Here is a 16,033-nt window from a genome sequence, read left to right as displayed (position 1 = left end):
AATAATATTTTTTAAATGTGCTGAGAATGTTCCAAAGCAAGCAATTATCCAGCACCATTCCTAGAAAGTTGTGGGATGGTTGTTTGCAAAATAACCATAGAACAACCACGCTCTTACCAATCTCTAAGAAACATATGGTTCTGAGAACTTTATGTGCTAGCTTGGGTACTGTGTATCAGCTATTACACATAAAATATATAGGTACATATATCAACAGTATATTATATCAAATGTAGAATCAGTTTCATGCTGTATATATTGCATTTTGTGTAGACAGCAGTATCATTCAACTCCTCATCTGACAAGTTAACAAATTTATACTGAACAAAAATATAAACGCCACATGGAACAATTTCAAAGATTTTACTGAGTTACAGTTCATATGAGGAAATCTGTCAATTGAAATAAATAAATTAGGCCCTATTCTATGGATTTCACATGATTGGGAATACAGATATGCATCTGTTGGTCAAAGATACCGTATAAAAAATGCTCCTCAAAATGCTCCTCAGGATCTCGTCACGGTATTTATGTGCATTCAAACTGCAAAAACTAAAATACAATTGTGTTTGTTGTCCGTAGCTTATGTCTGCCCATACCATAACCCCACCGCCACCATGGGCACTCTGTTCACAACATTGATATCAGCAAACCGCTCGCCCACACGATGCAATACACGTGGTCTGCAGTTGTGAGGCCGGTTGGAAGTACTACCAAATTCTCTAAAACAGCATTGGAGACGGCTTATGGTAGAGAAATTAACATTCAATTCTCTGGCAACAGCTCTGGTGGACATTCCTGCAGTCAGCATCTATTGCACGCTCCCTCAAAAGTTGAGACATCTGTGGCATTGTGTTATGTGAAAAAAATGCACATTTTACAGTGGCCTTTTATTGTCCCCAGCACAAGGTGCACCTGTATAATGATCATGCTGTTTAATCAGCTTCTTGATATGCCACACCTCTCAGGTGGATGGATTATCTTGGCAACGGAGGTATGCTCAGTAACAGGGATTTAAACAAATTTGTGCACAACATTTGAGAGGAATAAGCTTTTTGTGTGTATAGAACATTTCTGGGATCTTTTTTTTCAACTCATGACACATGGGACAAACACTTTATATGCGTTTATATTATTGTTCAGTGTATATTGAGCAGATTCTTAGGAATCTGATAGTATCTGTATTTAGATACAGACAGGGAGTGAGTCAGACAGAGGAACAGACGGAGATAGTCAGGTGAGTTGTGTTACGAGAGAGGCCTTACAACCGACGTGCCCCCGCTGGTATGTACTCTCTGGTCATGAGTCCTGGTCCCTTGAACCTCTTTAAACATGAGCCAAAACCTTGAACCCTGTGCCATCTATTCAACAGGCGAAACCTTCAGGCCCAAAAGAACCTCTTGACACAACTGTGCTACTCGTTGAAAGTCAATCCATTGAAAGACAATCTATTTGCGTTAAATTCTAGGTAAGGGATTATTAATGATTGGGAAGTTTTCGATTTTGATAGACCTTATTTGCAAGAAGCACATAGTATTGAATGGTGGTTATACCCGGCCTTCACAGAACAGTTTGTCATAGTATTCACACAAAGCACATTTCTCTCTGTTCCATTGCCAAAGCATTTATCTCAAGGAAGTAACACTTTTGTATACACTTACCTAGATTTAGTATATGTGGTCCATGCCATGCGGGAACCAAACCAAGAACTATGGTGTTGGAAGGATGCACAACACTCCAAATAACAGAACCAATTTGAACAAAGCTCATAAATCAATTTTGTCTTGACATTGTTGTCTTCCTGGCCTGGTCCCAGATCTGTTTGCGCTGTCTTACCAACTCCTATGATCCCTGTCATGCTGGGACAGCACAAACAGATCTGGGACCAGGTTACAGTCATCCTGCTATAACTAAGGAAAAAGGTTAGCTCTATTGGATGGCTCATCTGTCTCCCCGTTGTCTTGTCATGGTCTCATCTCATCTCTCTTCTCCTGCCTTTCCAGATCATTGAGGCGGACTACAATGCTACATGGGTGCACCGGTATGGAGAGCCCATTCCCACCGCTACACTCACCACTCTGTGGTCCCTGTCGGTGGCCATCTTCTCTATAGGAGGCATGATCTCTTCCTTCTGTGTGGGCGTCATCTCAGAATGGCTGGGCAGGTAGGGGAGATGATACACTCAGACACGAGAAAGCGGACGCACAGACACGCATGCACACGCTAGGGTGACCACATTAAAAACCTCAAAATGCAGGACAACAGGATGATTTTGCAGGACATTAACTGGACAGTGTTGCTTACATGAATGAAACATTTGGCAGCATTTGCATATGCACAGTAGCGGATTTAGGTATGGGCAACATGGGCAGATGGTGAATTTGACATTTTGCGCGAGCGGTTTTCTATTGCTCGTTTGCACGTCATGTCAATGATATCATGTCACCGTGTGGGACTGTGGGTCAATTAACCTTGTCGGAGTGGGCGCCCTGATTCTAGTTTGTGAGCTACTGCCTGGAAAGGTCTCCCACTCAGAAGTACAAGATGGGGAGGTGGGCAGGGGTAGGTTGACCTCAGGTCTCCCCACTGGAAGCCCGAGGTAGGGGGAGCGGCGGAATCTATCAAATTGCACACCTCTAACTTTGTACAGTACTGATGCAATTAGTAAAATCAGTCACACTATGAAATGCTACGAAATGAACCACAATTCATTCATAAAACTGCAAATATATAGTTTCACACACATATTGTTACATTTTTTTCTGGTTTGTGCAAAATCATTAAGAATAATATAAAACGAGTCTGCACACCACCAAGGTGAATTGGTTTAGTCTCGTGTCTTGACAGTGTTGGGGGATGGGTAATGTAGTCTCGACTCTAGGTTGACAGTGTTGGGGGATGGGTAATGTAGTCTCTACTCTTGGTTGACAGTGTTGGGGGATGGGTACTGTATTGATGCTCGAGTGCCAAAACAACATAAATGGACACGAAAAGGTCTAAGCCATCAGGTGCCCAGTTTAGGAAAAAGAGGAAAGAAGAAGAGGAGAAACGTACAAAAGATAAAGGTTTGCAGCTATGTCATCTCTTTATGAGTATAATAACACTTATGTTTGTTAGCCTATGTTACTATGTTGCTTGCTTTGCTATTTTTATTTATTTAACCAGGCAAGTCAGTTAAGAACAAATTATTATTTACAATGACAGCCTAGGAACAGTGGGTTAACTGCCTTGTTCAGGGGCAGAACGACAGATTTTTACCTTGTCAGCTCGGGGATTCGATCTAGCAACCTTTCGGTTACTGGCCCAACGCTCTAACCAGTTGGCTACCTGCCACCCCTATTACACATAGGGGGACAATATTCCGTTTTCTGTCCAACTAGCTTACATAACATTGGAAATAATTTCACACAGTTTCATCATGATTATGTGTGTAGCCTGCAGCAGAACGTTTACAACCTAACTAGCACATTATTGATTTGGTTAACTTTCATTGAGGTGACGGTAAAGGTTTTCTGTGATTGTATTGACTAGGTCCTGAGCTCAGTAAGGGGAATTTCCAATGTAGGCTAACTTAAAATACGTCTATATTATGCTGATATTTTGTATTTTTTGTGATATATTGAGCCTTAAGGGGTGTCTTATGCCTAGAATTAGACAAGGAGGTTGTATGGTTAATTTGGTTCCTATTCTGAAAGTTTGATCAATTGTGCATAATGACAGGTATATTTAATTGTGCAACAAATGTATTTAGGGTGTCAGACTTATATACTGTATTTCAATGCAAATTCAGGGGCACTTCTGAAATATTTTGGAGCACCCTCTGGCACTGGCCAGGATGAGGAGGCATCTCTACCTCCTCAGCCACACAGGCCTCTTCAGAAATTATCTCAGAGCCTCAAGATGAGGAGCCATCCACCTCCTCAGCCACACAGGTGTCTTCACAAATGTTGTCTGAGACTGAGGATAAAGACCCATTTGCTTCCACTTCTCCCCAACAGGATTCTGCAGGATCCTACAGGTGTGTGTGTGGGTACACGTACATGTGTTTATGTGTGCATACCTGTATAACATAAGCAAAATCAATAATTTCCCTTTGCCAAGTTTTAAGTTTCCATTTTGTAAGTAACAATGATGATTTTATTATTACTGGGTGTGTATGTGGGATGTTCCACCAGTATAAATGCTGTGAATAATGTTTTGAAAACTAATGTCCATTAGAAATGCCTGTAGCAGCATCCCCACCAAATCCTGCTGCTGAGGATGAACCACTGTCTACAGACCCTGCTGCTGAGGATGATCCACTGTCTACAGACCCTGCTGCTGAGGATGAACCACTGTCTACAGACCCTGCTGCTGAGGATGAACCACTGTCTACAGACCCTGCTGCTGAGGATGAACCACTGTCTACAGACCCTGCTGCTGAGGATGAACCACTGTCTACAGACCCTGCTGCTGAGGATAAACCCCTGTCTACAGACCCTGCTGCTGAGGATGAACCACTGTCTACAGACCCTGCTGCTGAGGATGAACCACTGTCTACAGAGCCTGCTGACTGAGGATGAACCACTGTCTACAGACCCTGCTGCTGAGGATGAACCACTGTCTACAGACCCTGCTGCTGAAGATGAACCACTGTCTACAGACCCTGCTGCTGAGGATAAACCCCTGTCTACAGACCCTGCTGCTGAGGATTAACCACTGTCTACAGACCCTGCTGCTGAGGATGAACCACTGTCTACAGAGCCTGCTGACTGAGGATGAACCACTGTCTACAGACCCTGCTGCTGAGGATGAACCACTGTCTACAGACCCTGCTGCTGAAGATGAACCACTGTCTACAGACCCTGCTGCTGAAGATGAACCACTGTCTACAGAGCCTGCTGACTGAGGATGAACCACTGTCTACAGACCCTGCTGCTGAAGATGAACCACTGTCTACAGACCCTGCTACTGAGGATAAACCACTGTCTACAGACCCTGCTACTGAGGATGAACCACTGTCTACAGACCCTGCTACTGAGGATGAACCACTGTCTACAGACCCTGCTACTGAGGATGAACCACTGTCTACAGACCCTGCTGCTGAGGATGAACCACTGTCTACAGACCCTACTGACTGGCCTTCAGTTCTCACTGACAGAACTTGTTTGCAGAGGACCAAGTGAGGTACCACCTAACTTTGCTTTCCCAAGTAATGAGAGTGATAGAAGAAGTTGCCACCACCAGTATTTCAGGAAGACCTTGATGAGTGTTGAAAAAATCCCTAGAAGTTGGTTGGTGTATTCTGAAAGAAACAACAGCCTCTTCTGCTTCTGCTGCAAACTCTTTTCTAGGAAGAAAATGTATTTAGCAAACTCATGTTTGACAGACTGGAAACATGCAAATTCTTTGCTGACTTCATACGGCAGCAGTCCAGAACACCAAAACATGAAAGGGGAAACAATTGATAAGCACGAGATGGCACTTATGGAGGCTGAGAGGATGAGATGGAGAGAGGTGTTGACACATCTGACTGCTATTGTGCAGTCTCTGGCAATTCGAAATCTGGCACTAAGGGGACACACAGAAACACTGTACTCTCCATCAAATTGAAATATCCTCAAAGAGCTTGAACTGATGGCACAATTTGATCCAGTCATGAAAGAGAACCTTAACCGTGTCCAAAAAGGGACTTCAAGTCACACCACCTTGGCCACCAAATACAGAATGAACTCATTGATTTGTTGAGCAGCATTTCAATAATGGTGAGTGACATCAAGCTAGCAAAATTCTTCTCTATCATTCTAGATTGCACCTCAGATGTCAGCCACACTGAACAGTTGTCAGTTGTGATTAAAATTGTGTCCCTGAAGGAGGAGCCCCAGATAAAGGAACATTTTACGTGAGTTTTGGAGGCAGAGGAGTCCACGGGCCAACATTTGGCATCCCTGATTCTCAAAAGATGAGCTAAAAATTCATTTTGAGGACTGCAGAGGACAGTCTTATGATAATGGGGCCAACATGAGAGGCAAAAACAAAGGTGCCCAAGCCAGACTCCTGGAAATGAATCCAAGAGCTCTATTTGTGCCATGTGGGGCTCACACATTGAACCTGGTTGTGGCTGATGCTGCTAAAAGTTCTGTCGATGCCACAGGTTAGATTGGCATCTTACACAAACAGACACCTTGTTCTCAGCCTCCACACAACGATGGGCCATCCTGAAAAAATCACTTTGACATCACTTTGAAGATGTGGACTGAGACAAGGTGGGAAAGTAATGTTAAGAGTGTCGAGCCACTGAGGTATCAGGCAGCAGCGGTGAGAGAGGCGAGGAATCAAACCAAAGACCCTGTGATAAAGATTGAGGCCCAGTCCTTGTCAGAGGAGGTGGGATTATACCACTTCAGCATCTGTACAGTGGCGTGGTATGACATCTTGAGCCAGATCCAACATGTGAGCAAGCTGATGCCGTCTCCCAGTGTGCATGTGGATTTTGCAGTCAGTCGTCTCAGAAAGACAGAGAGAGGTCTCAGCAACTACAGAGCATCAGGCTTTATGACTGCACAAACTTCAGCCAAGGATATTTACGAGGGAATGAATGTAGAGGCAGAAAAGACTGAGGTCCACAAACCGTCACTTTTCATACGAATCATTTGATGAGCCTTTGAGTGATACCTTGAAGAAGATGGATGTGACATTTTTCAATGTCATTGTTGATGTTGCAACAGCCCTTCGGGAAAGATTTTACACACTGGAAAATGTGGGAGAGAAGTTTGGAGTGCTGTCAACCTTCCAAAGTTTCTCAAATGAGGAGCTGACAAAACAATGTGAGGCCCTTAGTATGACACTGCACTATGAAGAACACTCAGACTTGGATGGCAGAGAGCTTGCACAGGAACTGAAGAACTTGCCTGACTTGCCATCGAAGACCATGACCCTGCTTGAGCTGCTGATAGTTATTTATACACGATAGGGAGCTCTCAGAAATGTATCCAAATTTGTGGACCACTCTCGGAATTGGTCTTACTCTTCCATTGACCGTAGCTGAAGCAGAGAGGAGCTTTTCAAAGCTGAAGCTCATCAAATCCTACCTGAGGTCCACCATGCCACAGGAACGCCTTAGTGGCCTTGCTGTCATCAGTATTAACCATGCAATTGCTGGGAATATTTCTTATGACAATGTAATTGATGACTTTGCATCAAGGAATGCAAGAAAGGTAAGGGTTTAGATGGCAGTTGTGCAAGTTGTGTGTTTCTTGTTTGAAGTGCAATACTGGAATAATCAGGTTATCTTCTTTACAAGTGTGTTATTCTATTTGTGTATTTATGTGATATAGGATTTGTGCAATTTAAATTTATTTGTGTGTTTTTTGTTAGCAATAGTTCTCTCTCTTTCTCTCTTTTCTCTTTCTCTCTTTTCTCTCTTCTCTCTGAGAACCTGAGCCCTAGGACCATGCCTCAGGGCTACCTGGCCTGATGACTTCTTGCTGTCCCCAGTCCACCTGGTCGTGCTGCTGCTCCAGTTTCTACTGTTCTGCCTGTGGCTATGGAACCCTGACCTGTTCACCGGATGTGCTACCTTGTCCCGGACCTGCTGTTTTCGACTCTCTCTCTCTACCGCACCTGCTGTCTCTAACTCTGAATGATCGGCTATGAAAAGCCAACTGACATTTACTCCTGAGCTGCTGACCTGTTGCCCTCTCTACAACCACTATGATTATTATTATTTGACCCTGCTGGTCATCTATGACCGTTTGAACATCTTGGCCATGTACTGTTATAATCTCCACCCGGCACAGCCAGAAGAGGACTAGCCACCCCTCAGTGCCTGGTTCCTCTCTAGGTTTCTTCCTAGGTTCCTGCCTTTCTAGGGAGATTTTCCTAGCCAACGTGCTTCTACATCTGCATTGCTTGCTGTTTGGGGTTATAGGCTGGATTTCTGAATAGCACTTTGTGACATCGGCTGATGTAAAAAGGGCTTTATAAATACATTTGATTTATTGATTGATTGATAGTGTAATAATTTGATTCTCTTTGTATTTATACAATTTGTTTATATTTGTCTTCCTTACTTCTTTTTTATATTTACGAGTCTTCTTTTTTATATATTATTTTACATTTATATAGTTTTAAATGTTAGGATTATTTATGTGTGTTGTTTCAAATGTCGGAATAAAAATTACAGGTCGTGCAGAATGGTCCATTTTTTTGGCAGGGGGGCGCTGAAGGGAGCCATACATACTAGAACTGCCAATGCGTATGCATTTAGATCTTCTTGAATGACTGTTTCGAATTAGAGCAGATGGTCTTAAACTATATAGCCTCTCTGTATTTTGTTTCAATCAATGCACATGCGGCCTAGCGGCGCGTGCTGTTGACCTTTTGCGCATTATATTTTTTGTGGGGACTATTTGCTAACCATCTTAAAATCTCATAAGAAACTAGTGGTGTTTTTGTGTCAGATCCAACATGGTTCCCTATAGATAGTGTCAGTTAGTTAGATCCCACATGGTTCCCTATAGATAGTGTCAGTCAGATCCAACATGATTCCCTATAGATAGTGTCAGTCTGTTAGATCCCACATGGTTCCCTATAGATAGTGTCAGTCACTCCCTATAGATAGTGTCAGTCACTCCCTATAGATAGTGTCAGTCAGATCCAACATGGTTCCCTATAGATAGTGTCAGTCAGATCCAACATTGTTCCCTATAGATAGTGTCAGTCAGTTAGATCCCACATGGTTCCCTATAGATAGTGTCAGTCAGATCCAACATGATTCCCTATAGATAGTGTCAGTCAGTTAGATCCCACATGGTTCCCTATAGATAGTGTCAGTCACTCCCTTTAGATAGTGTCAGTCAGATCCAACATGGTTCCCTATAGATAGTGTCAGTCAGATCCAACATTGTTCCCTATAGATAGTGTCAGTCAGTTAGATCCCACATGGTTCCCTATAGATAGTGTCAGTCAGTTATATCCCACATGATTCCCTATAGATAGTGTCAGTCAGTTAGATCCCACATGGTTCCCTATAGATAGTGTCAGTCAGTTATATCCCACATGATTCCCTATAGATAGTGTCAGTCAGTTAGATCCCACATCGTTCCCTATAGATAGTGTCAGTCAGTTATATCCCACATGATTCCCTATAGATAGTGTCAGTCAGATCCCACATGGTTCCCTATAGATAGTGTCAGTCAGTTAGATCCAACATTGTTCCCTATAGTGTCAGTCAGTTAGATCCCACATGGTTCCCTATAGATAGTGTCAGTCAGTTAGATCCCACATGGTTCCCTATAGATAGTGTTAGTCAGTTAGATCCCACATGGTTCCCTATAGATAGTGTCAGTCAGATCCCACATGGTTCCCTATAGATAGTGTCAGTTAGATCCCACATGGTTCCCTATAGATAGTGTCAGTTAGATCCCACATGGTTCCCTATAGATAGTGTCAGTTAGATCCCACATGGTTCCCTATAGATAGTGTCAGTTAGATCCCACATGGTTCCCTATAGATAGTGTCAGTTAGATCCCACATTGTTCCCTATAGATAGTGTCAGTCAGTTGGATCCAACATGGTTCCCTATAGATAGTGTCAGTCAGTTAGATCCCACATCGTTCCCTATAGATAGTGTCAGTCAGTTAGATCCCACATCGTTCCCTATAGATAGTGTCAGTCAGTTAGATCCAACATGGTTCCCTATAGATAGTGTCAGTCAGTTGGATCCAACATGGTTCCCTTTGGAGAATGTCAGTCAGTCAGTCAGTCAAACAATCAGCATGGGTACAGTTAGGACAAGGTGTTTCTCAAAAGGCAGAGGTCACAGCTGCTGAGTAAGGAAGACTGAACCAGTGTTGAGGTGTTTCAGACTGTTTCAAATGATGCCCCTGTTCCCTCTGCTCGGGTTTCTCATGCTGGGTGGCAAGAAACACTCTTGACGTGTAAATATAACCAAGTTGAAATTTAAAAAATCTCACTCCTCAGCTTGAAATACCACAACCCGCACCATCAAATTGCTAGCTTTCCTGTGGCGCAGCTGGCTAAAGGTGTTTGGTGGGCGGTCACATGTGTATGCGAGACCGAGGTTCTAATATTGAATAGCAGTGTGGGCTAATGAGGAAGGAAGCTTTACTGTTGAGCAGCAGCATGACGTCTGTTACAGATCCCATCTCTGTTTTAGCAGGTTTAGTACACACACACTACTTGAGGAATGCTCTGTATTCTATGCATTTCACACACATAAAGTTTATTGGAGTATTACAAAATTAATGAAATTCGCTATGCCATTCTTAACCTCTAAAAGTTTAAGCAGTTGGGGGGGGGGGGTTCTACTAAGCTATGAAATGGAATTGTTTTTATGATGGTCATACCATGGCTCATTTAGCTATTTGATGTAGAATGTTATGACCCCTTTAGGTATCAACAAGAAATAGAATAATATTATTTGATAAAATATTGAATTTGGACTACTACTATAGCCCATAGAAACGCATTGAATAACCCATTCATAACCGGCAAAAAAAGGCAGTCAAAAAATGTATCATAAGGTTTTGAAGTGTCTGTCTTGTATCTAGGAGATCTTATATCTAAGAGATATAAGAACTCCCTCCATACTTCCATTCAGTTGTATGGGTTCCCTTCAAACGAGTCCCGTGACACTTGTGGGGGATGTAGCGCAAAACGGAGAACACCATCGTGTTCGTGCGAGTCTCATATTAGTTTTGTTGGCCAAAGTGTTCGTGAGAAGACCGATTTTCGGTTTGTCTCATCATGGTCTGACAAACACCGCTTTGTCTCAGCCACTTTCCACCGCTGTCGTGGAAGGTCGACAGGCGGATGCGGTGGGTTGAGACGCAGTACGTGCTAAATCTGTTATCTCCAGTTTAAATTGACGGATTTTGATGGGGAGTTAATTATTATGTTACTTAGATTGACGCACGGGTGACTCTTAAGGAGTGACAATAGCTGTTCCTTGTAGAAACAACATCTGTCTTTATGACAATTCGTAACAGTGTCTGTTTTGTGGTGTAAGTCTGCCATAAATTATAGAACAGTCGAAGGCCGAAAAACCACAATTATGAAGTGTTTCTGTAAACTATGACTACTAATAATATTAAAACGTATTTATTCCTTTGTACTCTGTCAGGAGGAAAGCCATGCTCATAAACAACTTGTTTGCCTTCATCGGAGGAGGTTTGATGGGCATGGCCAAAATCAGCCGGTCCTTTGAGATGATGATCCTGGGACGCTTCGTCATCGGTGCATACTGTGGTGAGCACTCATCCTGTAGACTTAAATTATACTTTTCAGTGGTGCAGTAGATAGCCTATATTATTTTCTATGAATAGTACTGAAATTCCAATAACCGGTGAAATAGTTCATAGGAATCACTATCGCTGCTCATTTTTTTTGTCTCCAGACCTTGGCATACCAGTTTCTGAATCTTAGCCTAATGATCTTTCCTCCAGGGTTGGCATCAGGGCTAGTGCCCATGTATGTGGGCGAGATAGCGCCTACAAGTCTGCGAGGTGCTTTGGGCACGCTCCACCAGTTGGCGATCGTCACAGGGATTCTCATAGCACAGGTACAGAAGCTGAGCTTGCACAATGTATTTAACAACATGACAGTGAATCTTGTTTGTTCTACACAATATATTGCTATCTGAACCTGCATTAATGTTCTCTCTCTCTCATTCATGCTCTCTCTCCTATCTTCATCACTCTTCTCTTTCCTTTCCTCTCTCTCTTTCCCCCCTCATCCCTAGGTCCTAGGTCTGGAGTCTTTGCTGGGCAGTGAGGAGTTGTGGCCAGTGCTGGTGGGTGTGACCGTTCTGCCCACTGTCCTGCAGATGGTGCTGCTACCCTTCTGCCCCGAGAGCCCCCGCTTTCTCTACATCATCCGCTGCCAGGAGCACCACGCCAAGAGCGGTGAGGATCAAGTCACGACCGGCCACGTCCCAACACTTTCTAGTGGCCTCCTTTCCTCCCTTATCTCCTTTCCTATTTTTGATTGATTGGAGAGGACTACAAGTAGATCAGGAGCAGGGATTGAATTACAAACACACCCCAAAACCCATCCGAAGTTCTCCGCTCAGCATGACTCTCATTCCCACTCTTCACCAGGCTTGAGGAGGCTGACCGGGAGGCAGGAGGTGGGGGATATGCTGGCGGAGATGAAGGAGGAGAAGAGGAGGATGGACATGGAGAGGAAGGTGTCCATCGCAGAGCTCTTCCGCTCCCCCATGTACCGGCAGCCCATCATCATCGCCATCCTGCTGCAGCTCTCACAACAGCTCTCTGGGGTCAACGCTGTGAGTACTAGAGAGGGCAGGGTAGTGCAGTAGGTGTGTGTATCACCTGATGATGAGTATTTTCAAATACATTCTATATCTGGAGTACTTAGATTTCATCAAACAGTGAAAGAATGACAAAGAAACACAATTACATTGGGATCATTGCTTCAAGCTTGACCCCATTCCATGACCAACCATCCTCTTCTCTTCTCTCCAGATCTTCTACTACTCTACCAGCATTTTCCAGAAGGCAGGGGTCCAGAGCCCCGTCTACGCCACTATAGGAGCCGGCGTGGTCAACTGTGCCTTCACCGTGGTCTCGGTACATAAGCAGGCCCTGTTTCCAGGCACCTCCATTACTGTTTAACACGTACACCTTTATCACTGAACAAACAAGATAACGTAGTGGGTCGACCCAACCTTAATCTCGTTCCCAGACACTCCCGCTCACATGCGCAGAGTCTAGTGAACCAACAATTCAAACTTGGCCTTCCTGAGCCAATACAGAACGGAAGAAACTCCCGACTTAATCTACCAATTAATCATCTCCCAGAACACCTTGCCCCTTCTCTGTACATGTCTTGTGCAACTCTGTTTACGGTGCCACGCCTCGCAGTCTTGTGATTCACTAAAATGAAATGATGATTAATACCTTACTTAGTAAGGTCACTCTAGGAATTCTATAGGTCACTCCCACTAAGGCCAACTTTAAATCGTTGATGTCCCAGGTTTATATGCGCTGTGGGATGAGGTTATCCCAACCTAGGGCTCTATTCAATCCATACCGTGGAAGTTACAGTTACAAAGTTGGGTATATTTAAAGGTCAATGTTCACACGTTAGTGGAGTCTGCATTCACGATAAACACTGCATATGTCGGCTCAATCCGAAATTACCTTTACATTTATATTGTACAATCTGTAACGCTTCAGATAGAATAGAGCCTTTAGTCTTTCTGCCTTCATCCAAAAAGGTCAGATTTGTTGATTGATTTATTGATTGTCTTGGCTGGGTTGAGGGTTGACCTTTGATTTTAAAAATGAAAACACCTCTTTAAATCATCAGCTTCACTTTTATGTTTGCATTCTGTAGAGAAAGCTCCCACTTACAATAGTCTTTATCCATGACCAAACCAGACTGGAGAATGCCTTAGACCAGTGGTTCGCAAACCTCTCGTCGGGGACCCAAAACATTTCACAATTTTGTTGTAGCCCTGAACTAGCTCACCTGATTAACCAATTCAAGGTCTTGATGATTAGTTAACAAGTCGAATCAGGTGCAAGAAACATGGAACGGCTGGGGGTCCCAGAGTAGAGGTTTGAGACAAACGCCAGTTGGAAAGGTTTCGGTCAGAATCATCTGCTAAGTTTTGTCTCAATTAGAAATGAGTGAACATGATTCAGGCCTGTTGTTAACTGTTTGTCATCTTGCTCTCGTCCAATCAACAGCTCTTCCTGGTGGAGAGGACAGGCCGCCGGACGCTACACATGCTGGGGCTGTCCGGAATGTGCGGCTGTGCTATTGTCATGACGATAGCTCTTGCCTTATTGGTCAGTCCTTAATGAATAGCAACAAACTCATTAGCCCATTCACGGAATCATGTACCCATAGAAATAAAATACTAGAAGGGGCTCCCCATTCAAAACAGAGGCCATAATGGGTGGTATGGCTATTTCTATTCATGTACCTCTGGCTGAACCATCACCACCTTTCCCTTGGCAGGACAGTGTTCCCTGGATGAGCTACATCAGCATGCTGGCAATCTTTGGCTTCGTGGCCTTCTTTGAGGTGGGGCCTGGCCCCATCCCCTGGTTCTTTGTGGCTGAGCTCTTCTCCCAAGGCCCCAGGCCCGCTGCGATGGCCGTGGCCGGATTCTCCAACTGGACGGCCAACTTCATTATTGGCTTTGGCTTCCAGTATCTCGCTGTAAGTGATAAATTTGTGTGTTTTTTTTTCTTTTGACCAGGAACCTTCATTTAGGACTTAAGTATTGGTTTTAATGATAGGCGAAGCTGATATACTCTGGATTGGATGGCGTCTGACAGACATGGACTGATAAGTAAATGTCTTCTCAATGATACACTAATGAATATATGCCCCCCTCCTTCTCTCCTTCCTCCCGCTCCACAGGAGCTTTGTGGGCCTTATGTCTTCCTCATCTTTGCAGTGCTCCTTGTCTTCTTCCTCATCTTCACCTTCTTCCGGGTGCCGGAGACACGGGGCAAGACGTTCGACCAGATCTCCGCCTCCTTCAGCAAGCACCCACCCGCCATGATGGACCTGGACATGGAGCTGGGCAAGCGGAGTACAGAGCTGGACTACCTGGGGGGGGAGGGAAGCCTTGACTAATGGGGTCCCATGGGGGAACTGGGGAGGGCAGGCTGAGGAGGCCAGACAGACTCTTGGTTAGGCAGGGAAACGCAGAGGGCTACAACTGGATACTAAGGGGTGGGCTTGGGCCTAATTCAAACACATCCTTTGAGTTGTGTCTAGGCATACCGAGCAAGGTTGGCGTGTGGGTCAAGGGTTAGGGAGGTGGAATGGATTTGGAACTGGGCCCGTAGTTGGGAAATGGAGCTTGAGGGAGATATGTTGACAGGAACGGGTTGCTCGAGGAAAAGGCTGTGCAACATTAAAGCATTGCACCAACTTAACATACCCCAGAAAGGGTGGCGGGTGAGTGATTATTACCAGGGCAACCCATAATGGGTGATAGAGGGGATGATCAGGAAAAAGAATAAGGTTCCTGAACTTTGAGGCATTACCCCCACCTCGGTGTACATATGCTGATGGGGGATGGAGATTTGATTGAGAGAGACTGCGCACAGATGTTCTATGGAGAGAGGGGCTTGGAGGTATTCCTGCACTTTATATACAAAAATGTCAGCAATTTTCAGATTGATAGTTGGTTACAATAACAGCTAGTGTGGAAACCCATGTACATTTTTAGTGAGCAAAGCTATGGTGTGTGGCATTGAGTGATTTATTTACGAGTTACTGTAAGTTTGTCTCAGTGGGCTAACCAGTCTACCGCTAGCAACCCACTTCCCCTTTGGAAGTGTCCCTAAACTTGATTTCACAAGATGGACAGCTTTAACATGACTCATTGCACAGCCTACAGAGAAGTTCCTTTTAACGAGAGCAAATCATGTATTTAGTACTTAAATGTATATAGCGTGCTGGTTTGAGTGAAAAAAACAAAATGGTACAAGGGTCTTCAAATACTCAAACTTTACCCACTCCAATATGAGTATGTCTTTGGTTTCTATGGGGTTGTGCACAATATTAGTTGATTTGGTTGGTTTTGACTGCTACTGCATCAGCAATCTGTCCCTGAACTACAACACATGTGCTGTCTTCTGTACGTACTGGTTGTGATTGTACAGTTGTCTTTGAAGATTTGTATTGAACAAAGAGAATCTGTAATTTATATGAAGTGTGAATATTGATAAAGTATCCTGTATGGTTTGTATGACAATTGTTCCCATTTCAAACATGAGCATGTTGATGCCCCAACATGTCAGTGAGACTTTAGTTACTACCATCCCGAGAAAAGGGTCATACTGAATACAAATATACTGCAATTTAATGTTACAGCTTTTATCAAGTGTCTGATGCTACGTTTTCAGATTCTACTGGAGTTGGAATTTAAGAAATGCAATTACTTACTTTGGTTTTATCCCACTAAAATGAGATTCAAGGCAGACATGTTTTAAAATTTCCTGGACTGTGTATTGTGGACATTAAAGATATGACTGCATTG

At 43.8% G+C, this 16,033-nt stretch overlaps 1 protein-coding gene across 1 annotated transcript in view; it reads left to right on the top strand.

Moving 5' to 3' along the window:
* Nucleotides 1–16,030, top strand: part of LOC112260046 (solute carrier family 2, facilitated glucose transporter member 4) — a 32,363-nt gene extending 16,333 nt beyond the window's left edge. The window contains exons 3-11 of the mRNA XM_024434831.2: nt 2,004–2,164; nt 11,126–11,250; nt 11,448–11,563; nt 11,744–11,906; nt 12,102–12,289; nt 12,489–12,593; nt 13,719–13,820; nt 13,993–14,196; nt 14,401–16,030. Of these exons, the coding sequence (XP_024290599.1) occupies nt 2,004–2,164; nt 11,126–11,250; nt 11,448–11,563; nt 11,744–11,906; nt 12,102–12,289; nt 12,489–12,593; nt 13,719–13,820; nt 13,993–14,196; nt 14,401–14,619 (1,383 nt within the window). The 3' untranslated portion in view covers nt 14,620–16,030. The remainder of the gene's footprint in view (nt 1–2,003; nt 2,165–11,125; nt 11,251–11,447; nt 11,564–11,743; nt 11,907–12,101; nt 12,290–12,488; nt 12,594–13,718; nt 13,821–13,992; nt 14,197–14,400) is intronic.
* Nucleotides 16,031–16,033: the final 3 nt, after the last annotated feature.

Source organism: Oncorhynchus tshawytscha, linkage group LG10, assembly GCF_018296145.1.
Source record: "Oncorhynchus tshawytscha isolate Ot180627B linkage group LG10, Otsh_v2.0, whole genome shotgun sequence".
NCBI lineage: Eukaryota > Metazoa > Chordata > Actinopteri > Salmoniformes > Salmonidae > Oncorhynchus > Oncorhynchus tshawytscha.
Note: the sequence above shows the minus strand (reverse complement) of the source record. Positions and strands in the feature narration are given on the sequence as shown.